The sequence below is a fragment of the Ixodes scapularis genome, unplaced genomic scaffold, assembly GCF_016920785.2.
Source record: "Ixodes scapularis isolate PalLabHiFi unplaced genomic scaffold, ASM1692078v2 ptg000312l_1___fragment_3__unscaffolded, whole genome shotgun sequence".
Taxonomy (NCBI): domain Eukaryota; kingdom Metazoa; phylum Arthropoda; class Arachnida; order Ixodida; family Ixodidae; genus Ixodes; species Ixodes scapularis.
The window spans coordinates 1,038,582-1,063,777 of NW_024609958.1; the positions used below are offsets into that span (position 1 = coordinate 1,038,582).

At 45.5% G+C, this 25,196-nt stretch overlaps 1 protein-coding gene across 1 annotated transcript; it reads left to right on the forward strand.

Annotated features, from left to right (window-relative positions):
- Positions 1-1,082: 1,082 nt before the first annotated feature.
- Positions 1,083-24,317, forward strand: LOC120850886. The gene is made up of 4 exons (XM_040223577.1): positions 1,083-1,134; positions 10,823-10,914; positions 16,579-16,674; positions 24,195-24,317. The coding sequence occupies exons 1-4, from the start codon at positions 1,083-1,085 to the stop codon at positions 24,315-24,317; spliced, it is 363 nt and encodes a 120-aa protein (XP_040079511.1).
- The last annotated feature ends 879 nt before the right edge of the window (positions 24,318-25,196 follow it).

A 25,196-nucleotide genomic window follows, 5' to 3' on the forward strand; every position in this document is an offset into this window, starting at 1 on the left:
ACTTTCGCTCTACCCTGCACTCTACAAGTGTTTGTTCACCCGGGAATACCGTGTCACAATAGAAATCTTGTATCAAGTGACTTTCTCTCTACCCTGAACTCTACAAGTGTTTGTTCATCCGGGAATACCGTGTCATAATAGAAATCTTGTGTCACGCGACTTTTGCTCTACCCTGCACTCTACACGTGTGTGTTCACCCGGGAATACCGTGTCACAATAGAAATCTTGTATCACGTGACTTTCGCTCTGCCCTGAACTCGACAACTGTTTTTTCACCCGGGAATAGCGTGTCACAATAGAAATTTTGTATAACGTGACCTTCGCTGTACCCTGAACTCTACAAGTGTTTGTTCACCCGGAAATACCGTGTCACAATAGAAATCTTGTATCACGTGACTTTCGCTCTACCCTGAACTCCACAAGTGTTTTTTCACCCGGGAATACCGTGTCACAATAGGAATCTTGTATCACGTGACTTTCGCTCTACCCTGAACTCCACAAGTATTTTTTCACCCGGGAATACCGTGTCACAATAGAAATCTTGTATCAAGTGATTTTCGCTCTACCCTGAACTCTACAACTGTTTTTTTCAACCGGGAATACCGTGTCACAATAGAAATCTTGTATCACGTGACTTTCGCTCTGCCCTGAACTCGACAACTGTTTTTTCACCCGAGAATAGCGTGTCACAATAGAAATCTTGTATCACGTGACTTTCGCTCTACCCTGAGCTCTACAAGTGTTTTTTCACCCGGGAATACCGTGTCACAATAGAAATCTTGTATCGCCTGACTTTCGCTGCACCCTGCACTCTACAAGTGTTTTAATTGCCCAAATAAGTTTTATTCGTTTTGCAATGGTACTTAATGTTATCTATTAGCAATGTTTTTGCGAGTGCTTATGACATGGGCATTTTTGTCAGATTAAGTATACGCATGCACGTGCTTTCCGCAAATTATGCATACGTTTGTAATACGACGCACTACTTTAGCAACCTTAAGCGCTTTGCAAAAAAGAGTTGAATTTAGAGGCTATATATATATTATCTTTACTCTTTCAGTGGGACGTTGCCATTGAGCAAAATGCAGCTCGTAGTTCTCTCCGTTGTGCTTATTCTACCGTCTTTTCTAAGCGGTAAGCTTCATTTTAAATATATATATATATATATATATATATAGATATAAATCGAACAAATACAAAAGACAAAAGTATGCAGGCTAAATAAAAAAAGAAATAATAAACAGGGACGAACGGAACAACACCTATGTTTATTCTTTCTGTTTTTATTTAACTTCACCGACGCGCTCACGTCGAATTATGCAAGCTAGTTGTTTAACAAACGCCATAACCTAACCTAGAGACACCAAGGAAAAACTATCAGGCAAAAACTAACAAGCTTAGACAAAAGGAGCGTTCAACAGAGAGAGGAAACTCAGATGACTCGGACAAACAAAACATCATAAATGCAGATCCACAATTAAAGAACTAATAATAAACGGACAAAATCAAGGAAATGAAAACCAGAGTCACCCGAAGCGACAAAACAACACACATTCCTTCCTTTCAACCGGTAAAACACGGCAGAGAAAGTGAAATCGCGGGACAATGACCACGATAGAATAACACTCAAAGTCAGCCATTCGCCCATGAAACAAAGAGAAACAATTACTTCTTTCTAAGCTCGCAAAAAAAGTTAATAGAAGTGAACCACAGAAAAAAAAAAAGAATGAAAGAAATTAACCAGCCACTTTTAAAACGCCCGAACATGATCAAATTATGTCTTTTTACTACTTGTACAAACATACTTACCCCTATAATGGCAATAATATGAGCTTGGTTTTTTAGAAGCTTGGGTATTTGAAATTCTATAGATCGCCGCACGCATAACAGTTTGATCATCCGGATCCAATCTGCATCCTCAGTCTTTGTAGCCGCTTCAGAACCGCATCCTCAAAATTCGAAACCACATCTGACCCTTAATTTGCACATTCGGTTTACATCATGAGATCAAGAAATCCAAGCGGAAAGTTGCTGCTTCTACTTCCTTGTGGCTTGTACGTTTGCGGTTCTCTTTGCCTCCAAAACATTTTTCCCTCATTCCCTGTCAAAACAAGAACATGCTTTGCCAGGACGATTGATGTCCCTGCATTCGTAGTTTTTTTTTAAGGAAACCCCTTTTGTCGAGATGGAACGCTCTAAAGCCAAATTAGGTGAGACCAGGTCTTGGCGTAAAACAGAATTTCCCTACGATTAGTACCTTTTTTTCTAATACATCAACTTGCTCCTGCACAACACTAGAGAATGCCCATCCTACTATCACTCACTCATTCACTCTACACTTTGTGATTGTACAGCAATTATGGGCTGCCTTGGCAAAAATGTTGATACGGATTAGCGGATATCCACATCCGATCAGCATCCGCAGCCTTTGGTCCCGTATCCGATCCGTAATCCGACCAATCTGATTCAATTTTATCCGCATCCACCAGTTGACTGCAGATTTCTACGGACGATTAGGGGGTAATCAGGGGGTAGGCAAAACTCTAATAATCCCATTTTAGTGTGTCCTTGCTGGTTCAAGATACTTCAGGTACTTCCAAGATACTTCAGAAAGAAGCGATGACACTTATCGACATCATCAGATAGTTTATACAGATGTACCAGTTTGAAAATATTCTGTTTAAAATATTTGTTTTGATCACCTTAAGTCAATGTTATCTCATGTTAATCAGAATTCTTGACAAGAACGTTTATATTCCCATCAAAATGTCGTTTTACATATCATAGTTAACGTGGAGGCAAATAATAATAAAATAGATTAACCCTTTTTTTTGAACGCGCATTGGGGTCAGTCGAGGCACTCTGGTGATAATTGCTATTTTACTTAAAATAGTCCGAAAGATATACTAAGAGTGATCACAAGTTTTGCCTCCTAGGCTGTACAATTTTTTATTCAGTGATGAATCTGATATATAACATTTAAACCAAACATTGGAAAATCCTTTTTCCAGAAACACATAACTTTTCAGTAAAGTTCGGCACCTGCGGCGATGCACTTCCACTACCGGTGCACTAGTCTCCGAATGCCGTCCTAGATAAAATGAAGAAGAAGATGAAAGCAGGAGGAGAAAACAGACAGTAAGCTACGAGGTCTGCCTCGGTTGGCTATTCTGAGGTGGGGAAGGGTTTGGAGAAATGAAACTAGGAGGAAAGGAAGAGAGGGGAGGAGACATGACTCGGTCTAGCCAATACACGCGTTAACAATAAGCGCAGTATCGTGCGGGCAAAGAATCATGACAGTCGTACTATCGAAATGGCACAAAAACTCAAAGCACTGAAAGTACGTTGTTTTCATGGTACAAATGTTCGTCTAAAGTACGAGAGCTATATGCACCAGCGTGAAGTTCAGTTAACGTGCTTAGAAGAATTATTTGGCTGTGTAATGCCCGTGTCCCACTAGAGCGACAGAAAGAGACAAAAGACAGCGACAAGCCTCAAAACCATGCAGCATGCTCGCGGTGGCACCTTTGGCAGGCGTTCAGTCGTTCGGTGCTCGCGAAGTGAGCACGAGCGATTCCAAGCCTGCCAAAGATACCTTCGCGTGCATGATGCTCGTGTTTGAGCATAGCCTCCTTTACTCTACAAAGCGTCTCAAATGGCGAAATACCCTGGTTTGAGGCTTGTTGTTGTCCTGTTTCTGTATGTCGCCCTAGTGGGACACGGGTATAGACGCTTTACACACGCGCCAGAATACAGCCGCCATTGCTGACCTCTTGTTTTACCGAGATACCGAGGCACTGAAATTGGTGTGGACGAGTCTCCACAAAAGCCAATGCTGGGGAGAAAGACAGAATAACATCTAAGATGGCAATAACCTAGCCTGCTATGGTAATAATGATGTGAAGTAAACGTAATAAGGGGAAACAAAAAATGAAGGTCAGTTATGGCGGTGCCCATGCACAGCTGCTGCAAAGCGTCTATAACACGAGAGCGCACGACACTAGAGCTCCCACGGGAGAGAGCGCGACAGGTGAGCGCCGCGACTTGAAAGCGCGTGTCATTAGAGCGTGCGTCACGAGAGCGCGTCTGCACGCCTTGGGAATGATCGATATTTGGGTCTTAAAATACATTTTATCGTGGATCTGAATTTTTGACAACAAACGCTTGATTTAATTTAATTGGATGAGGGCCCAGACCTGTGAGGAGCCTAAAAAATAGAATTGTCGCAAACTTGAAATGGAGAATTACGAGCAGAGGTTCCGAAATATAGTGTTTTCTTATTATTTTCATTATATATAAAGAAAAAAAACATTGAATGACTGAAACGCCGTGGAGGATGTCTAGCATGCACCTTTCGTCGTACCCTTCGACTATATTGCTCAGATTCTTCGCTACGCAAACGTAGGTGGCCTTGCTGCTCCTTTGAGGCTCTCTACGGAGTACATCCGCCAGATATTGGTATGCATAGGAGCGCACGGTAGGGTGCAGAAGCCTACTGTGCGCTCAGATGTCACATCATTATCATGTTTAATGCTGGCATACGTCGAGAAAACGTCGAATTTGGAGCACGCTAAAAACCGATCCGTACGTTTACACTATTAATGAAGAAATATAAAATTGCAAGAAGAGTGGTTGTTTGGGCGAGTTGGTTTGACACCTTATACAATCTTGTGCGCAGCAAGGACGAGGACAAAAGAAGAAAACAGGGCACAACAAGGCGCCTTGTTGTGTCCTGTTCTCTTCTTTTGTCCTCGTCCTTGCTCCGCAAAAGATTGCATAAGATATAATTGCAGTCACAAATCGTGCAGTGCTGGCTGTCGCGTGTCAGTTAATTCAATCTATGACAGCCCAGTAACGACAGAAGGGGATTTAATACTTGACAGCTAAGGGAAAGGGCAGTTTAGGGAGCGCAGCTGTTTTTCAGCGGTCTCGTGGCGCACGCTTTAATGACACGCTATCTCGTATCGCGAAGCTCTGCTGTCGTGCGTTCTCGTGTCGTACGCTCTCGTGGCGCCCTTCCCCCCCCCCCCCCCCCCCCCCCCGAATGATATAACTGGCAGTCTTCTACGCGAGCACGAATAATGGCTAATATAACACTTTTTTTTAAACAGAACTTAAGGCGAGCTGCAAATAAAAACATAGGAGAACGTTTGCGGCCTTATCCTCTTTAAGTGGAGGGTCCCAGACCGCTAATATTTTGGACGTCGTAAATGGTCGGTCGTCTAGACATGACAGTCTTTAGAATTTCCTTTTCTGTGTAGGAAAGAGTACAATCGCGATACATTGAAATACGAACAACGGAGCGCACGGCTTTCTGTACATGCTTCTCAGCCTGGCCACAGACTAGGGCAACTGCGCATACGCAGTAAGGCCAGAGATACGAGTGTCCGAGTCTAACTATGATACGCCTTGACCGTCGCCCGGTGTCTAACCGCTTTGTCACGGCACGCCGCGGCGCCGTGATTACTTTCATCCATTTTGCAGCGGTACATATTTTAATGTATTACCAATGCTATTGCGCGTTCTTAAGATGTGATCATTTTTGTCAGATTAAGTAGACGCATACACAATACTCTCTGCAAAATATGCATACATCGGTGATACAACTCAATATTAAGTGACCTTAACAATTTGCGAAAAAGCTGTTGAGTTCAGAGGCTATATTAAGGCCAAAGCCTTACTTGCCCCAGTGAGTGGAAAAGCGACGCAAATAGCCATAAACATACGATTAAGCGTTACGCGCCGCTCAATCGTATGCTTAGGACAATGCTGTTCCTGGCGTCGTCCTTGAGGTCCTCCACTCGTCCTAGACCTCTAGGACGACACTACTTGTCCCATTACGCGATAAAAAAAATTGGGTTGTGTGTGTGTTTATACAGCCTAGAACTTGGTCTGCCTCACAGGGGCGACGAGTCTCCCAGCTGTAGATGAGAAATTTAGCCAGTGCGGTACAGCCGCTAGCCTGGGGTCTTTAACGTGCATCACGCAGTAGTGATACACGACCGCACGCCGGTACGATGCTCATCCAGATCGAAACGGGCAGGGGTGGGGCTCGAACCCAGGATCCCTGGGTTCTGCAGCGCGAGCTTTCGCTCCACGTGCTCCGAGCTGGTGTGCGCTAGACCACTCGGCCACCGATCCCCCCAACCCATTACGCGATAAAGCTGCGCCGTTGTGCGCGAAAGATAAAAACGACGTCATCAAGCACACGCCGCTCACGCTCACGCTCAAGTGCGGGAGCGTGATGTCACCGCCAGAGCACCGCGTGCAAAATGTGCGCTTCGGACTTCATCTGTGCTCGTTGTGTGCTTCGTGCGATGGACTGTAAGGCGACCACGTCTGCACCAACGGCCTCAACATCGGCAGCAGCGTCTACATCTACGGCGGCTTCCGCAGGCAAACGTAGCCGGTCACGGAAATACGCCGCGGCCTCCTTAAGTATCCTCCTCTAGGCGTCGTTCTCGACGCCGTCCTAGACGTTGTCCTCTAGGCATCGCTCTCGACGTCGTCCTTAAAACCGTCCTTGAGGTCGTCCTAGAAGTCGTCTTAGACGTCGTTCTTGACGTCATCCGAGAGGTCGTTTTAGACGTCGCCTTCTAGGCGTCGTTCTCTACATCGTCCTAGACGTCATTCTCTAGGCGTCGTCCTCGATGTCTTCCTCGACGTTGCTTAAGGTCGTCCTAGACGTCGCCTTTGAGGTTGTTCGAGACGTCGTCCTAGGCGCCATCCTTGAGTTCGTCCTCGACGTCGTCCTACAGGTCGTCCTAAACTTTAATACCATGCAGAAGCATTACTCGAAAACATTTCCGCCGCGAAACTATGATTGCTTTCGCCTTCCTACACATAAGCAGTCTTAGGTGTATTCGTGTCATTATTTTATTTTTTGACGGGGGGGGGGGGGGGGGGGGCGGGGCATGTTTTATGTAGAATAAGAAGGCTATACCGTGGTAAGCCAACAAGCAAGATCATGTAAAAGAGAACTTCGGAGCTGGAGCGGCTCTTGACATCAATGGCGCACTACATCATAACCTCGTCGTCAGACGAAAACCGTGTTCCCTTCAAATGTTCTCTCATCTTGAAGAATAAGTCTGATGGCGCGAAGTCCTGGCCGTAAAGTTGGTGACGCAAAACGCCTAGGAACTGCAGCTCTTTCAGCGCGGCGTTGGTCTCGTCCACAGCCGACCTCATTCTTCTAGAACGGCATACACAGACTAGTGCACCGGCAACGGAACTGAATCGCCGCTGGTTGAGGGTTGATCGAACAGTTGTGCACTCCTGGAAAAGAGGAGATTCCAAACTAGCATTTGAGTGTAACATCACTCAATTCCATCACCGATTGAAAAAGGACAGCCCAGGAAGAAACATTTATGAAACACCCCTCTTAAATTAAAGGGCGTAACTCTGGTCAACCGTCGAACCAAATTAGATTACTGGTATCGATTTACGGAGACAAAATATGAGCACTGCCAAAATATTACACTAATGGAAAACCGCGATCTACTCTAAAACCGATATTAAAAATGCTACCACAAGCTTCTCAGAAAGCATTCAGCGGTTCGGCTGCTTATCGAGCAACCTTGTGCCCTGATGTCACCTTCGTCAACGTTAGTAGAACCACTCAGTTGGGAAACTGCCACAGAGACTGCTCTGAAAAAGTGTCCCGATCTGTCCTCGAGCACCGAGCTAACGGCGAACACAACGCCGCCATTTCTCCCGCAGGTGGATACTCGAGGAACTGCAGGTGACGTTTCTTTGGCTTTAATCGGCCATTTTGGCGCCGAAAAAAATACAGCGGAAGGGGTTACAGGGGTGCCATCCGGTCTCCCCAGCGGACGCGCCGCGTCTTACTACCGAAGTTAAAATGCACCTAGGTTGGGACGCGCTACCTGAAAGCACCGCTGAGGCATGGTTGCATAAAAACAATATTAATTGTGCCGCTAAACCTTGCAAACTAAAGATTATAAAAACATCACGCGCCCTCCATTTTGTACTAAACTCTAACGAATTTCATACAAAAAGAGTCTTTTCGGTTTGCTTTTACGCAAAAACATGCTTTGTAAAAGCTCAAGGTGAGCACAGTACAGACAGACGATAAAGAGTGGCGCTGTTGTCGTATTTAGCTCGTCCTCGGTGGACGCCAGCGGCCCAGGTTTTGACGGCGAGTTTCCCAACTGAGTGTTTTAGTATCGTTGCCTTCGTTTTTTAGGTTTCTTGTGCCTATAAAATTAAAAAGGCTAACAATAAGTAAGGACACAAAAGGAAGGCAAACAGGACGAGCCTTGAATCTCAACTGAATATTTATTTTAGAAACAGCTAAAACAAACAACCTCCGATAAAGCCAAGCTCGACCGAAATGTCCAGATTGGCTTGGAACTTAAGGAAAGCAAGTATGTAAGGTTGTCAGTAGGCCTTTTTCTAATTTACCCAAGCATCGAGGAGAACGCTGGAAGTGTAATCCTACGGTCCGCGCGCGCTGGCCTTCCTCTTATAAAAGATTCGAAGTAGATAATCATAATAAGGCTTTGACGAACGTGCGTGGAAGGCAAAATTTGTTTCATAATTTTTGCTTCAGAACAATCACTACTGCAGACGCCAGCACGTGCAACGCGTGTAACTACACTCGTAGCATGCACCTCGGTGCTAGGGAAATTTAGAAAAAGGTCTCTTGGGACGCTGTCTGCTTTTATGTGCTATGAATACCCGGCCGACTGAGTCAAGACAATCCACTTTCCAAAGACGTTGCAATGCCAACAATTATCGCGTTCATTTAGGCTTAGGTATGGCCAGAATAGAAGACTATCTAAAAAAATGCGGCGAGGTCATTGCGCCTGCTTTGCGATTTAAGTGAGGTAAGGCAAAGCGAAAGCCTCCTGCACCATTCGTTGCTGACGAACGCGCTCAGTATCGCAGCTACAACGACGTATTAGTTCCAAAGCGAGCGGCGCTCACTCACCGGGGCACCGCCATGCATGTTTCCCCCATCCCGACCAAGCCAGTCACGTGATTTCAAAGTCCCTCTCCTAGGTACTGCGGTTAACTTTAGCCGCGGTTAGCGCTTCGAGCAAACGGGCCCTGGTGTCGCCGTAAACTTCCAAAACAAAAGTTTTAGATAGAATATCTAGAAGATTGCACCTACACAAGGCATAAAAAACGGACACTTTGAAGTATAGGTACGCTCTTCACTAAAAAAAACAACCGCATCTCCACGTGGTGAATGATGTTGGTTGGGGCGAAGCTCTGGTGGTACTTGTCTGCGTAGACGCTGAGCTGCAGCATGCCGAGCCTTTCGTTCGTTCTCATCCAAGTCACGCTGCGGTCAAATGCTCAAATTCGTATATAACCACGTTCCATACCACGCATTCTCTTTCTGACATGGATGAGAACGAACGAAAGGCTCGGCATGCTGCGGCTCAGCGTCTACGCAGACAAGAACCACCAGAGCTTCGCCCCAATCAACATCATTCACCACGTAAAAATGCGTTTTTTTTTGTTTTTTTTGTTGTTTTTTTTGCCTTACACGAGGACGGGAGCACGTGCTCACGTGCTCGTGAGGACGAGCATCCGACGCCGGACGTCGGACGGACATACGGACATGGCTAGCCCCTAAGGAGCTTCGCCCCTAAAACCGTCGTTACCCTAAACTCCACAAAATGTACCGGAGTCAGCCATCAACAACGAGTATTCGCTTTTGGAAACAACTACGAAGTACACACATTAGCGAGGGCATCCTTAATAAAAAAAAATAGTATCAGTAATATTGGTGATCGAAGCAGGAAAATGGTTGTAACTAATCAACGTTTATACACTTCTAATAAAAATAATAGGGCAATGGTTTTCTTGATGTATTTAACAAAAATACACACGATAATACGGTGAGCCTCTTGTACCTGGTATGTATACTGGGAAGCTGAAACCCTACTGAAAAAAAAAATATCTGAATTTTTATCTGATATGTTTATTGGACACCTTTTTCATATCAGAACTTATTATTTCATATCAGTTTCATATGCCGCATATTAGTTACACTAGGCTAGGTGGCGCTAGGTACCGCCCAATTCATGTGCTACAAAAATATTTTTATTTACTCACGCCACCATGTAGATACATTCCGCATACACCTAGCATCAGATGAGCATATACATTGAGTGCATATACAGACACACGGCACAACAAACATGAATACAACAGCACACCCAATAACTCTTCGGAGCTCTGCGTTTCCGCCTTTTATACAGGTCGTTTTGTAAGTAAGGAGTTTTCCGGTGACCACCTAAGCAATAAATAATATTTTGAGCGCTTTGGATTTTTTTCAGTAATGTCATACCTCTGACAGTATTTTGAACGGCTCAGGGGACGCATCTTTTAAGAAAAAATAAGCGCTCATGCCGTAATTATTTGAAAGCCAGTAAATCAAGTCGCTTCACTGCGGTTCCAAGCCACGCGCTTGCTTTTCCGCGCGGCACGTCGTATACTGAAAAAAATTATATGAATTTATTTCTGATATGTTTATTCGACACATTCATATCAGTTGGACTATGTTTCCTATCAGTTCTTATATGTCGCATACCAGGTTTTGGGTATTTCATATCAGTTCTTATATCGCATATCAGGTTTTGGATATTTCATATCAGTTTCATATGTCACATATCAGTTTTTGGATATTTCATATCAGTTCTTATATAGATTTATATAATTTTCTTCAGTAGGGAAGGAACATTAAAATAAAAAAGAAAAGAAAGTTCAACTAGACCGTTCGCGTTTTTAGCTTAAAAGAGACATGATCCTGCGATCTAGTACCTTCATTCAAAATCTTTTATTTCAGGGGAAACCTTCTCTCATACCACCGAAGTGTCCGACGAATGCGGGCTGTATATTGAAGAAGGCGGATCCCGTGAATGCACATTGCTAAGATCTGTGAGTCTTTGACGGCATAAAAAAACAATCAAATACAAAGTAGAATTTTTTTGAGATAATCCAAAATTATATACTTACTTTTATAAAAAAATAGTGTGGGTTTCCCCTTTTTTTTTTGGGGGGGGGGGGGGGGGGGGGTACCACGTAGAAACACATGATGTCTGTTGGACCGTAGAACTAGGTGTTTATTGACGAATACGCCAACACGTTTTGCCCGTCGGCCAAAAAAAAAGAAACACTAAAAGGTCGGCGCTGTCATATCAGACAGATTCACCTGGAGTGGCCCACGCTACCGTACTAGGTAGATTCCTTGGAAGGGGGAATTGCTGCAAAAAGAAAGAAAACCAAAGCCTCCCCCCGCGTCTCGGGTGTGTTTGGGAGAATGAACGCACCCGGAGTAGGCGGTCTGGCTAATGGCGCATCACCAGTCATCATTTTTCTTCACACTGGAAGCGGATCCGCGTTCGCGTAGCGGTTGCGGATGCGGTTCGCGTGCGACCCCGTTTAGACCAACCGAGAGACGGTTCGAGTTTTCTCGGCGATCACGCGTGACCTTTTGAGACTTGCGTTTGGCAACCCTGTATCACAATCCAAAATCACTTTAACCCACGATCTAAAGCCAAAATGTTGCTACTTGGGCACTCCGGGCACTCTGAAGAATTTTCTTGGGGAAGTCCGCACGCATCACGAGTTCAGGCAGCGAAAAAAGATACATGAACCCGTGAAACTTGTCTGCAATTCTCTCGACTTCACCCACAAGCAAAGCCCAGCTAGGCGCGCCTCGCTGACTCAGAAAACGATGTCCCCAACCTTTTTTTCGAAGTGGACCCTTTCCGCATGAATAGGCTGACCTTGTTTTCGGGATAGAGGGCCAGTTTTTCCCCTCTTTGTTCGCTCTTATCATTTTAGAAGATAAGAGTGGTGGCAGTGTTGCCAGATTGGGCTATATATAGCCAAATTGGGCTACATTTTTTTCTAGTTGGCGTCAAAATTTTGTGGTTGGCTATATGGCTATTTTGGGCTATTTCTAAGAATTCTGCGAACTTTTCTCGCACCTCAGGTTCGACGCCGAACTTTAAGTTTCGGCTAGTTAATTTTCAAACTTTTAATGTTTCGAATTTTTTTTTTTTTATCTTTTGGCTATTTGAGAGGAGAGAGAGGAAGGAGAAAGGCTTCAAACTTCTAAACACTTCAGGGTCTTCACAATGCGCAGTGAAGCAGTGGAGCATAAGTCGGACGCATATGGCTCCACCCGAACGTACACTGAACTCTCCAAATGCTGCTTTGGTGTCCATTGTGAGAATCCTGAGGCACCCAAGTTTGTAAAAATGAGAAGTCCGTAGTTTCACAGCTACACTTCCAGTCGTTGCCCACCCCAAGAAAGGACAACAAATCAGAAATAGCGTGAACCGGAGTGGGTGACACAAAGAAAAAGAAACGGGTGGGATATTGGTAAGGACCTGGGATATATTGGGGTTCTGGTTTGAAACTCCCAGTGTTCTGACTGTTCTGCTTCTTTGTTTTTGTTATTTTACTGTATGATCGTACCTCCCAGGCTTCACAATAAAGCTGTCTTTGTGTGTTTTGTACTTCTCAAAACTTACGATGGAAGGGTCCCAGTGTTATACAAATTTTCATCCTTCCGAAGCTTTTCTTTTTCTTTCGTTTTTCATTAAATAACATAATGTACACAAAATCTGGTGCATCAGAGGGTTGAAACAGAGATTCTAACGTGTATTGTATGATTGTGAGAAATTGTCAATATAAGGCTTAACAATCGTTGTTTTTAGTCTTGGCTATTTTGGGCTATATTGTTTTTGCCGTTTTGGCTATATTTGAGCTATACCTTCCAGTCGTTTGGCGATTTTTTGGTGGGGCCATCTGGCAACACTGAGTGGTGGGGTGGACCGTGGTGCGGGTGAATGTGTTCGGTGCTAGCCGGCCGGTCGTGGCTTCGTTGGTGGCGGACTCTCCTCTCACCAATCGCACGTCGATCGAGTCTGCTGTTTGTTTGACATTAAGCTCGAATAAACGCCGTATGAATTACTTCTGCATCGTTTGGTATGTACACTTTATTTCTTGAGTGTGTTCCCTTTATTTCTTTTGTTAGTATAGTAAATGTTACAGGTCGAGCTAGCGACCCTGCCCGCTCCGCGGTAATGCGTTGGCTACGCAATCAGGCTCACGACGTCTCTATCGGCCTTCGTGGTGGTCATGCACGGTCTCGAAAACTATCAATAGTTCTCGCGACTATCTTTGTCTGACATTTCGGTCGATCAGAACGGGTTCCGACGTTCTACGGGCAGAGACTAACAAGGCAGCGAGCTTCGGGCTGTGGCACCCGGAATAATAAACAAACTCTTACCCGAACCAGATTACCGGTGCCAAGCCCGTTAAGATAACGACTCAATCCTTTTCGCGGAGGATTTAATTGACGGATGTGAATATTACGTTTCTCCATCGATTTGTTAACTGTAACGCTAGGACTACAGCGCCTTGGACACCTCAACAGCGACAGGTACAATCTTGTTTCGAAAGTCACTGACGTCACGTCAGCGTCACGTTGTGATTGGTTGCCGCTGTGCGGTTCGTGAAAGTGGTTGGGAGTAATCGGTCCTGAAGCGGTTGGCAAAAACGCGCTCCAACCGCTCGATCCTAGCCGCTTTGCGGTTGAGAACGCGCGGATCCGCTTCGCGTTCGCGGATCCACTTGTCAACGCGCCATAAGCCCGGAAACGGGTTGCGTCAATGTTCACTCGTATACGGGTGTGCCAGTAGCAGATTCACCCAAAAAAGCGAGGGAGACACCGCCCTCTTCGAGGAATGCGGCCTCGCCTCAATCTGGGAAGCCGCTGCTTTTGCGGCTCGCCCGGCCTGCACGTGCTTGGTCTACTCTATACTCCGTTTCACCTTAGGATTGTACCGTGATGAACGGTACGAACTATACAAGCCAATTCATAGTTCGTAACTTGGCTCGTGACTTCGCACTTCGGTCGCTCCGCCAAACCGAATGGAAGGAAACAATTGACGTGTATTGAAAATGGAGAGCCCTACGCGAGTTTACATCCTAACATTCGGGTTGTCTGCTCGTGCGCCACCGGTATAGCTGGGAGCCTGGGCGAACTTCAAAGGACTCTTGCTAGTAACTATGGCTCTAATGGCAATTGTGAAGCCGATAAGGAACGATGCAGCGCGGCAGGCTCAAGGTGTCCGAGGGGAGTGGTAGTCTAGATCCTGAGCTCCCCCTGGTCAACACTGCCTAGAAGACAAAGCCGTAGTGCTCACATTCTTGCGTCACCAGCAAAGGTCAACGCTGGACAAAGATTGGAACCGATCGCTGTGTCAGCGCTTGGATTCGAGTCCAGTGTGAGCCGAATATTGATGCAATCCTCGCGCCCAATCTGTGGTCAGCGTTGGCCGTCGCTGATGACGTCATTTCTATCACCACTGTGGCTTTGTTATCTAGGATGTGTTGCCCAGGGACACGTAGTTCAAGAGTATTCTCAGAATCAAAGCCCTCCTTTTCCCGTCCTCGGTCGGGCGGGCCCGCTCCGCCATAGACCTTGGTCTGACCGTTACTGGCAGTTTCTCGATGACGGTCTCTCAAAAGCTGCTAGGGCTTCGCACTCCCGAATCCCGATCTTCATGGGAAAACCTGGGGATGGCTCCTGGCACCTTACAACGCTGGCAGTCCAGGTCAAGCGGGACGGTGTAAAGCTCTCTCTTGAGAGCGATGAATCATATATCGTTGGTCACTCGAGGGGTGATCGCCCCACCCGTCCGGATGCGGTAGACGCAGCGGTTTCAAACACGCGGCCCGCGACCTGCTGGGACGCGGCCCACAGGCAACCGGCTACGAGTCCCGATTCCCATGTCTCGAGCGCTAGAAATGCGCCATAGCAAATATCGTATTTGACCATAGTGATCTCATCTCGTCGATTCATTTTCACTCGAAAAGTAGCTCTGCTCTTTTAAAATATTCACACATATTTTTGTACTTATCTGTGTCCATTTGACCTTTGTTTCATTTTATTTTTTACCTATCACCTTTTTTTTTAATGTACAACGATTCCGCTACTAGGCTGCAATCGCGAGCTATTCATTGAAGGATGGATCTCTGCTGTGCGAACTCTCAATCAGCAAAACCAACTGCCAAACATAGAGCTATGAGCTCAGGATTCTCGCCTTGAAAAAAAAAAAATTACCAATAGACCAATCTTACTAAGCGTTCGGCCCATGCGTGACGCCGCCATAACTTTAGTTCACTGGAAGCAGACGGCAGTGAACCAGAGGGCTTGTTCCGTCTCGTGCTCTACACGCGCAGACCTCCAGCGAGGTTCCCGCACGTGCCCAAAGACTACAGTTCCCTCGATGCATTGTGGCAGCGGTGGCGTGTCAAACTGGCTGGTGAGATCGGTGTTGTAATAAAAATCGTCGGAAAAGCAACAACTCTCAAATTAGCTGACAGTTTTTTTGGAGACATGTGGAGCTTGGTTCATTCCTGCGCGAATTGAGCAACAGGAACGACGGTGTACTTCTCTTCTTCCATTAAAAATGCCAGCACGTTGGCGGGAGGCTGTAATTTTAATTCTTGTTATCACATGAGGTCAGGGCCCAAAGTGGTCACAAAACAAATGAAATCGGAAGAGGTCACTGGCAAAACTGTGATTTTACAAAAAGTATAAGAGCGAGGTCTCTTCTCTTTAAAACTTTTAACCCCCTTCCCTCCCCCCCCCCCCCCTCCCCCACGTTGGCCCGCGACCTTTCCGGTGCGCGCTGTCTGGCCCCCACACTCGAATGAGTTTGAGACCACTGCGTAGAGGGTAACGGTTTCCCGACACCAGCAGGTCTTGTCTGGGATCGGATCGTATGTTGGCTCCCAGGAGTCTTGTGACACCCGTTGCGGTCGATTTAAAGAGCCTGGCCGCTCCTTGATACACCCAGTATATACACCGTAAGTGAGGGGGTGGCTAAAAGGCGTGGATTTCCTCACAGGCCAAATTTCTGTGGTGTATGCGGTTCGGTCGTGATTTCAACCTTCAGCTAGCGGTCGCAACTGCCCGGATTGTTTCACTGAGCGCTACGTCATAGAGCAGTTCTTCGACTGCCGCCAGGATAGCACTCTGATGAGATATTACGCAGTTCCTGTGTTCCCGATAAGTTTCATTAGCACAGTTCTGAGTTACTTTTTGGGTGAGTAACGAGTAAAGGAGTTTAGTTAATATTGTTCAGCAACGTGTAGATGTCTACTTATGGAAAATACTGTATTAAGAAAAAGTTAAATAAAGCGACAAGCAAGGTTGACGTGTGATGAACAGAATCAGCTTGAAGGCCATGTATTTTCTACCCACGGAGCCGGTCAGCTCTCCTACAAATCCCAGTTGCGGCTTCTTTCCGGCTGGCTTAGACACGCGCAAATATCAACAGCGCCTCCTCAACTACAGTACCGAAAGCTACCCAGTGTTCAAGAGAGAGAACCGCTGCAGTCAGCATTCCCCTTTGATCTAGATACCGTAATTACACCGAGATTGACGTAAGCGATATGTCAGTTAATGCACTTCGTATGTTCGCTTTTGTCGCAAGTTGAACATGTTAAACATATATTTTTTACTTACATATTTCTACTACACATTTTTATTCGTGACATTGTGTAAATGTGCTTCAGACATACAAAAACTTCAATTCAACTGCATGCGCCGTGTTATGCAAAAATGGAGAACAGCGGCTGTTTCCAGAAGGGGTTTGCTCGAACGGTGCAGTGGTAAGTCACCAGAAAAGCTTTTTGCTGCTTGGGCGCTTCTTTTTCTCACAGGTACCCTTGAACCGACACCCCGGCTATATTACATAAAAATAAAGTTGTTGATAATTCAGTTTTACTTTTTTAAGGGCAGCATGGCAGATCAATATCAAGATTTTTTTGCCATCGTCACGTGTTTGGCACTAACAGAGGTAAAACTTATTGGCCCTCTCTAGTGTTGTGCAGAGTTTACACACGAAGTACATTTTTGATATCGGACAGACCATATATAATTTTTTTCGGACTCACTCGTTAAAGTACGCTCCGTTAGCCTTTTTTTTTCTTTTTGTGGATGCAGATAAACGCGTATTTGCTTATCTCTCAGTAAATAGCGAGTGCAGAGATAGCATAAAAACCATTTAAATGTGTAGCTATAGTTTTAAGCCTCCATGCCAGATGTTTCACGAGAACAAAAACATCTCTTATACTGCACATACATCTACATGATCACGGCGGCTACAAAATGCTCGTCAGCTAGGAAAATTAATCACGCCAAGGTAACCCGAACCTAATATTTCGGTCACAATTCCTTAATCCTCTTAGTGTTTCAAATCATCAAATGACCCTCTTGTCACAGACTGTTAGGCAAATAGTGGGTTACAATTGCCACGTTCTTCTGAAAAGTCAAGTCAGGTCTTGCCAAGTAGTTTGCTAAAGTCAGCCTGCTTCTCTCGGCCAGGGGGAGGGACCCCGTCCTTACGACTCGACCATGTATTCCTTATCGTAGGAAACAGCGTGAAAAACAGACGAGGACGAAGGATAAAAAAAACACGCTACGAGCGCTGACTATCAACTTTCGCGACAGCGTGAAACAACAGCGCTAAAAAACACTGTCCTCGGTTTTTCGAGCAGTTTCCTACGATGAATTCTCATCAACTCGCCCAGCTATCCATTCTTCTAAATGTAATGTTTCCATCAAGGATAACGTAGCACTGCAGAATATGATCTTGCACGAGCCAAGGTTGTCTATAAGCCTGAGTCAACTTCTAAATAGGCGCGGTACAACTGCGTTTAAAAAAAAGTAAAAAAGAAAAGATTGTGCTTTCGTCTTTATCAAAAGGATAATAATTATACTTAAAATCGAAAGAATAAAGCACGGAGGACAAGCACAGGACAACCACGTTCCTTCATTTAGCAACGACGTTTATTTTGGGCAGGACTGCTAGGCAAAGATTTAGGCAAAGAGTGGGTGACAACTTTCACGTTCTTCTCCGTGTTTTATTCTTTCGACTTTGAGTATCCATGTTCAATTCGCTCGCATTTTACCAGAAAAGAATTCTTATCTTCTATACTTCGTTTCAGCTTCGGTCCGAGCGCGGCCGATGTTATGAGCCCAAGGGCCAATCAAACACCGGAAAAAGCGCAGCGTCATGGGGTGCTCTCTGCGCTTGATAGGACCAGCCGGGGGAGGAGCGCGCACAGAGAGGCGGCGAATACCGGCTGGGTCCTATGAACTGCAGAGAGCACGCCATGACGTTGTGCCTGTTTCGCTGTTTGATTGGTCCTTCGGCTCATAACATTGGCTGCGCTCGGACCGAAGCTGAAACGAAGTATGGCTTAGTGTCCTTGTTGAACCTTACAAATTTAGATCCGCCAATGTAAATTTGCCAGATTACTCTCCACGAGGAACGTGAGCAAGCGTATTATCGCTCAACCGAAACGCGACCGTAAAGTATCTGATGTGCTTGATAAGGGCGCTGCCCAGACTCGAGAGCTACCGACTTAAAAAAAAAACGGTTTTACGTTTTAATAATAGTACGAAAGGTGACTGTAGTCTCATCAAAATTAGGAGCGAGATTAAAAAAAAATAGTATTAGCAGTAATAGCTAAATTACCTCCAGTAGCATGTAAAGATTTCGTGCAACGATATTTGTAAAATATCACAAATAAAGTAACATCTCAGAAGAGAACACGGAAAGAACACCTATGGTAAGATTCGCTGTCAGTGTGCTCTCTCCTTAATTATGTTTAATTATTTCTGAAGTTTTTACGCTATCCGGACGCGCTCAAATCCAAAGGAAAGGTATTTATGTTGGAACCTTTCCGCCTTTATACGCAAGCTTAGTGGCCCATGTTCTACCCTAGCTACACTCGCGTCCAAAGCCACTGACAAATAAGTGTCTTTGTCGCGGTGTTATGGACCCCCTCCAAAAGTCACGTGCCCATTGTTAGAACGTCGGGACCACCGAGCAATGGCGGAGCAACCGACAGCGCTGAACGTGCAAATCTAATACTGGAAGAAACAAAAGCTCAAACGCACAGACTAAGACCGCAAGGTCAAGGTGCATACCTGCGCTTGATTGGTTAAGCCGATTGTCACATGCGCACTGGCAGACAACGAACGCCGTGACGTTACGTTCTTAGCACCGCGTATTTGCATTGGCACTTTTCTTTTTAGTATTATGCACCGACAAGGCGGGGGGGGGGGGGGGGCGGGGGGCTCAACTGCAGCCTGTTACTTTGCATTAGTGTTGCACCAAATACGCCACAAAAGTATTTACAATATAATACTAGACACAGTTCTAAAATGTAATTAAAGTAGCATTCTAGTTAACTGCGAACCATCTTGAGTACAGTACAAAAAGCTGTCAGCCTTTCCACTCTGGTGAAGAAGGAGGACCAGCGGAGCTGTACAATGGAAAGTAAAGGCCGGCCGCAAGTTGGCAAGCCAGAGTGGAAATGCTGCTGCCATCTATGAGCGACGGCGGCAACCAGATATGTGACTTGCCGCTGTCGCTCATAGATGGCGGTAGGTGTCCAGAGTTCGGTGTCTTTATTTCTTTGTGGGGGACACGATCCTGGGGAAACTAGCCCCTAACAGCTCCGCTGTAATAGATTGAGAAAAGTAATTGAATTACTTTCGAAGATACTTTGCAAGCTGGTAATGTCAGAATAAAAAAGTAAAACCGGGGTACTGTACCTTGAAGACTTCGCTGAAGATCACAATCTGCTGTCAGCTTTATGCCGTTCTAAAGGAGCCTTAGCTGCTGGAATCGAAGATTACGTTGAAATAATTCGGGTTTTGCAACATAATGGGCATCAAAAGGTTTTAGGAACAAAGGTATTGTGGACATATCACTGCGGTTCTTTAGTTTGGCGGCAGGCTCGGCTCTTGAGGCATTCAGCAATAGGTTCCTTATATGCTTTGCCACAATTCGAGAGACACCACATGTAGTTCGGCGTTGCATTCCCGTGACAACCGAAGTAGAAGTTCAGGCAGCCAGACTTGATGAGAACGCGAGTGAACGACACTCGCGCACGCTCAGGAGGAACATCGACCTGAGGACAGCAGCGTCGATCGCTGATCAACAACCAAGGGCGAGTACTTTGTCCTCCCGATCAAGGGCGAGGAGGAACACCTGTACCTTAAAACTGGCAAACAAAATTTAAAGAATATGTCAAGAAGGAAACACAGCTAGCGCCGGAGAGTGTCTACAAAACCGCTTTCATGCGCCATTCCCTTCCCCTCCCCTCCCCCCCCCCTCCCCCACCCTTTTCGCACCAGCTCAAAGTATTCTTCACGCACCAAGGTCAAGATTCCACAATCCGAATAGTTTAGAAATAGCTGGTACACCTGGCAGAAATTTGGTTCAAGTATTCCGAGAATGAAAGAATTCGGGCATCTAGAACAAAGTTATTAAACATGCGATATGGTTAGCGCTACGGAGATGTCTGTTTTTCCCCTTTTGATCCGTTCGTCTCAAGCTTAGAATCATGTGTGATAAAAGAAACACCTTTAAACAAGCTTGGGAGCCAAAGTGAAAGTTACACCACAAGAGGGTCACAGGGGGCTTTGGAGAAGCCCAATCGGGGTCACTGCAACTCAATAAATCCAACAAGATCTAGCTTCCTTGTCCAAGCTAGTGCCTGCGCTCGCTCGAAAACGTGCTCATGCAATTTTATACTAGAACCTCCTGAATCGGCGATTTCCGAGAATGGTTCATTCGGGAGTTTTTCTTTAGACCGCTTCCTCAGCTTCGCTACGCTCCCTGGAACGAAGACCCCGCTACTGCGCATGCGCGGCGCTAACCAATACACCTTCGCAAAAAGAGCTCTCAGGCTACCCCCAGTTTGCGACTCGAGCGACCCCTATCAGCCAGAAATTTCAGCCACCCGCCTGAGCTGTAGAAACGCGGTCAGTGCGACTCCCTACCTGCATTGTAATTTGTAATACATTCAGAGTTCGCAGGCTTCTCTTCAAAGTTTTTACTTTATTTCCCTGTTCAGGATGCTCTTTTTGTGTTATCTTCCCTTGTTTTACCAGGGAGTACCAGGGCACTTAGCCTCCTCGGCCTATGCAGGAAACGAACGAAGAGAGTGAAAGGCAAGCGGCCTGCGGCGTTCTTGGAGAATTATTTCCGTTGAGATAAGCTTCGCAAAGCTATGTTCCCGGTCTTCGCGTAATATGGCTGATATGGTCGTTCCGGTGTATGATCGTATTGGGACGGAATAGACACGTTCGTTCATTTGCTTTGGCGTTGTGCAAAAAAAGCAGCTCTCTTCAAATAGCCCAATCGGCGTGAAGTGACTATCGTCAACACTGTATATTGGATATCCTGTGTTATTTGAGATCTTTCTTAAATCCTGTTCGGATAACGCGGTACGATGGGGCACTACGTACAATATGTTGATCGATTGATGCGATCGTAGAATGTTATGTTATGAGCGGGGAATACCCACGCAGTTCAGATATCCTGTGAAGTCCAATATTTTCTAATGTAAAGACCTTTGTAGATTGACAAGGCTGAGCCATAGCCTCCTTTATACTCACAACGTCTGGCAGTTCGACGACGGGGCCGTAGAGTGCGCGGTCGCAAATTTGGAGCGCGAGGATCTGGTAGCACAGAGTACTTCTCGGGGAACATGGACGTCAGCGCACAGCTTTTGCAGCGGCGAAGACCTGAAACATGGCATTCAAGCCTGATGAGATAAGAAGCGGTAGCGTGAGCAATGCGAGGAGAACGAGCGGACATTCCATCGCTCAGGAGAAGTGAGTTTCGGCGTCTCGCCGCAGCGGGGCGCCCGTCAAGGGCTCTCCTCTAATCCATTTGTCTGCCGCTCTACCTTTCCGATTTCGGCGGCCGCTTCTCGCGGCGATCTGCCCAGCTTTGCTAGTATTAAGGAGGCTATGGATGAGCGTACAGTGCCGAAAAATAATCAACACAAAATGAAACAATCCTTCCATTTGAATTTGTTTTGTCGCGTACGAACTCACCAAAGATGGCTTTCATTTGTTTGTGCTTTTGCTAAAAATAGTACAATGCTTTCTTAAAAACCTCGAGAAATTAAATTCGCCACAGAACAAATAATAATGATAATAAAGAACGAGTGAATTTAGCCGTTCTTAGTTTCCGGAATCGGGCCTATTCAGGATGCCATACCACAGTGTCGAGGAAATCCACAGCCCAGCGCAGTCGGGCAACAGTACATTCAAAAGACCAGGGACGCGCGCTGTAAATCGAGGGAATTTACACCGCGCGTCTCGAAGGGGGTTAGAGACGTACTGCTACTGGAAAGGTCTAAACTCCCTTCTCTCCTAAGCCGAGACTGCAGTGGGAGCAACGTTATCACCGGACCAATCAGCCACCTCCCTCATATCACCTGACCCGCCTCTCCGCGCATGTGTAAGGCCTAGAGCATGATGACGTGGCGAAAGAGAGGCCTATGACTAATCCAACGAGGACGTAGCTTCCACAGCAGTCTAAGCTTAGAGCAGGAAGAGGTTTATCCTGGAGAGTCCCGGATCTCCCGGTCGCGGAGAACATTGCGGGTCAGCGGAAAGGGTATACGAAAACTCCCTTTTGCGATCCTACCGAGTGTTGGCGTCCCAATGCTACGCTCAAGGAGTTTCGGACAAAAGATAAAGGTCGCTCGAGGGGTCTTCGTGTAAAATCCGGGTGACGTCACTAGCACTTTTCTAGCTCCAAGCATGACGTGCCATTCAGATACAACTTAAAAACAAAAACAGTCAAGAGGAGATGTAGAGGCGGACCTATTTGGGGCTATCTACTTGGCCTTTTTTGGGGTTTTGCTAACTGCATTTTGCTCGTGCCCTGTTTTCTGTTCTGTATTTGGTCGCTTGGCTCAGAATTTGTTGTCGGTTCACTTTTGCTCTAGAGTCTGAGGATCCGTAGTCCCGTAGCTTGTTCCGGCGACAAATATTTGCCCAATGTTTAAAGATGTATTTGATATAGTGAGACTAAAATAGTGAACATTTTATATAACTTAATGTAGCAAATACTCTAGACAAAACGTATTTGCCAGATACCGAGTACTGCCAAAAGCCTTTTAAATACTGTAGCTCCAGTAGAGTTTTTAGGCACAACTCTTGTTTGCATCCATCGTTTCGCAGCGTTGGTTATGCTGTCCTCTCTCTCCACCATTGTACAGGGATTTTAAAGCTTCCAACAGAGGGCAGGCTTCTGGAAAGAGTTTACTTCAGCAATATACGTGGTCTTTTTATCAACTATCTCGCGAAGTTTGATGGCGTAGTAATTGGCATGGCATTGCTGTCGTAGATCCGGAAAATAACTTAAGGTTAAGCTTCCGACTTTTTAGATAAATCCGAACAAAAAATCAGAAAAACGCTCACAGATAAATTTTTCAGAAATTTAGATTTCTCTGAAAAATCAAACGTTCGAGGTAACAAAAAAAAAAAAAAAAAGAAGGCGCCGTTTTACAGGTAAACTACATAACAGCATTGGGTCGGTGGCCCTGAAGAAATGCCGCTTCCGTTTCGTTTGAGATCTCAAACTACTGATAAAATGGTTTGCCGTTCAGCTCGTCAAGGTTGCTTTAGGACAACGGGTCATATCACCCGATTTTCATTTATTTTATTTTTGAATACTAAACATTGGGAAGGCAGTATAATAATCTCAGAATTTCAGAGAATTGGGAATCTAACATAAACAAAATAAATAAAGGGAAGAACATAGAGGACAAAGACGGACAAGACGTCTTGTCCGTTCTTGTCTTTTGTGTTCTTCCCGTTATTTATTCTACCCTTACCAGCACGCTCCCCGTTCCAAGTAACAAAAACAAAACCTCGAATTTTCGGCGAAAAGTAAACTCCGAAAAACATACTTCGGATTTCTCATGAAATAAACGCCGAAAACACGAAATCCTAATTATAAGGAAGATATTTAAATGCAGGTCATAGTTTTAAACACAACAACTGTGCCTATGCTACCCAGCAAAGACTCGTCACAGTTAATGCTATGACAAGTATTCAGGTGGTGACCCGCGACAAATCACTGCAGTGAATGAAGCAGACGAACCCGTCTGCTTCATTTTACAAATCTCATTTGTAGAAAGCAGGTTTCAACGCGAATTTGAACGTGGATCCCTTATAGCATATTTTATTATACTACATGAAGTGCTCCGCAGTTACAAACATCTCTATTACCGAAACGAAGCTGTATAAGAACGTTAATATTTGTGTCGTGACTGTTATAAAACCGGTGTTGCATTTTCGTTTTTGACAGAACTGCACGTCGGAAGTGAAAACAAAGCTTCGAGATTGGTCTTTGGAAATGGACAAAGAGTATTATAAAAAGTTTGGCAACAATCGCCCTTCTTACGGAAAAAAACAATTTTGGTTACGGTGACTGATCAATTAAAGAAACGTGTGTCGCTCCTCTATATCCATAGTTTATATATAAAAAATACAGAAGCTTCATCATGCTGACAAAAATCAGGTAGTTCGGAATGTGTGTGTGAAATGTGTGAGCATTGGAGATACACAAAAAATACACAAGGAAGTACAAAAAAAAACAAAAAAACTGAAGTTTATTTTTGTTGTATTTGTACTTTTTCATTTTTTTACTAGTTTATTTACCTTCCTACTGTGACCATTCTCTCCAAAGCTTCGCCCATGCCCCTCCCTTCAAACCCTCTCACCCTCCCACCCCTTCCTTTTCTCCCATTCCTCCCTCACCAAGGCCACGTGAAGTGAAGTTAAGACATCAAAGCGCAGAGAAAGTGAGGGAAAGGCGGAAACGATAGCGCCCGGGGTCACCAGAACCCGGAGCCTGGTTGGAACGACTAGTGGATAGACGTAAAGCTTTGTCTCCACTGCACTCGTCGAAGGCATTCGTCGAAAGCCCGGTTGGAACAATTAGTGGGTAGACGCAAATCTTTTTCTCCACTGCACTCGTCGAAGGCATTCGCCGAAGGCCTGGTTTGAACGATTAGTGGGTGGACGTAAACCTTTGTCTCCACTGCACTCGTCGAAGGCATTCGTCGAAGGCCCGGTTGGAACAATTAGTGGGTAGACGTAAAGCTTTGTCTCCACTGCACTCGTCAAAGGCATTCGTCGAAGGCCCGGTTGGAACAATTAGTGGGTAGACGTAAAACTTTGTCTCCACTGCACACGTCGAAGGCATTCTTCGAAGGCCTGGTTTGAACGATTAGTGAGTAGACGTAAAACTTTGTCTTCACTGCACTCGTCGAAGGCATTCGTCGAAGGCCCGGCTGGAACAATTAGT

Excerpts from the sequence above, each read along its gene's own strand:
- LOC120850886 (XM_040223577.1), top strand. The coding sequence starts at position 1,083 with ATGCAGCTCGTAGTTCTCTCCGTTGTGCTTATTCTACCGTCTTTTCTA. Across the intron at positions 1,135-10,822 it reads TCTACCGTCTTTTCTAAGCG|GGGAAACCTTCTCTCATACC; the intron begins GTAAGCTTCATT and ends CTTTTATTTCAG. Across the intron at positions 10,915-16,578 it reads AATGCACATTGCTAAGATCT|ACATACAAAAACTTCAATTC; the intron begins GTGAGTCTTTGA and ends AATGTGCTTCAG.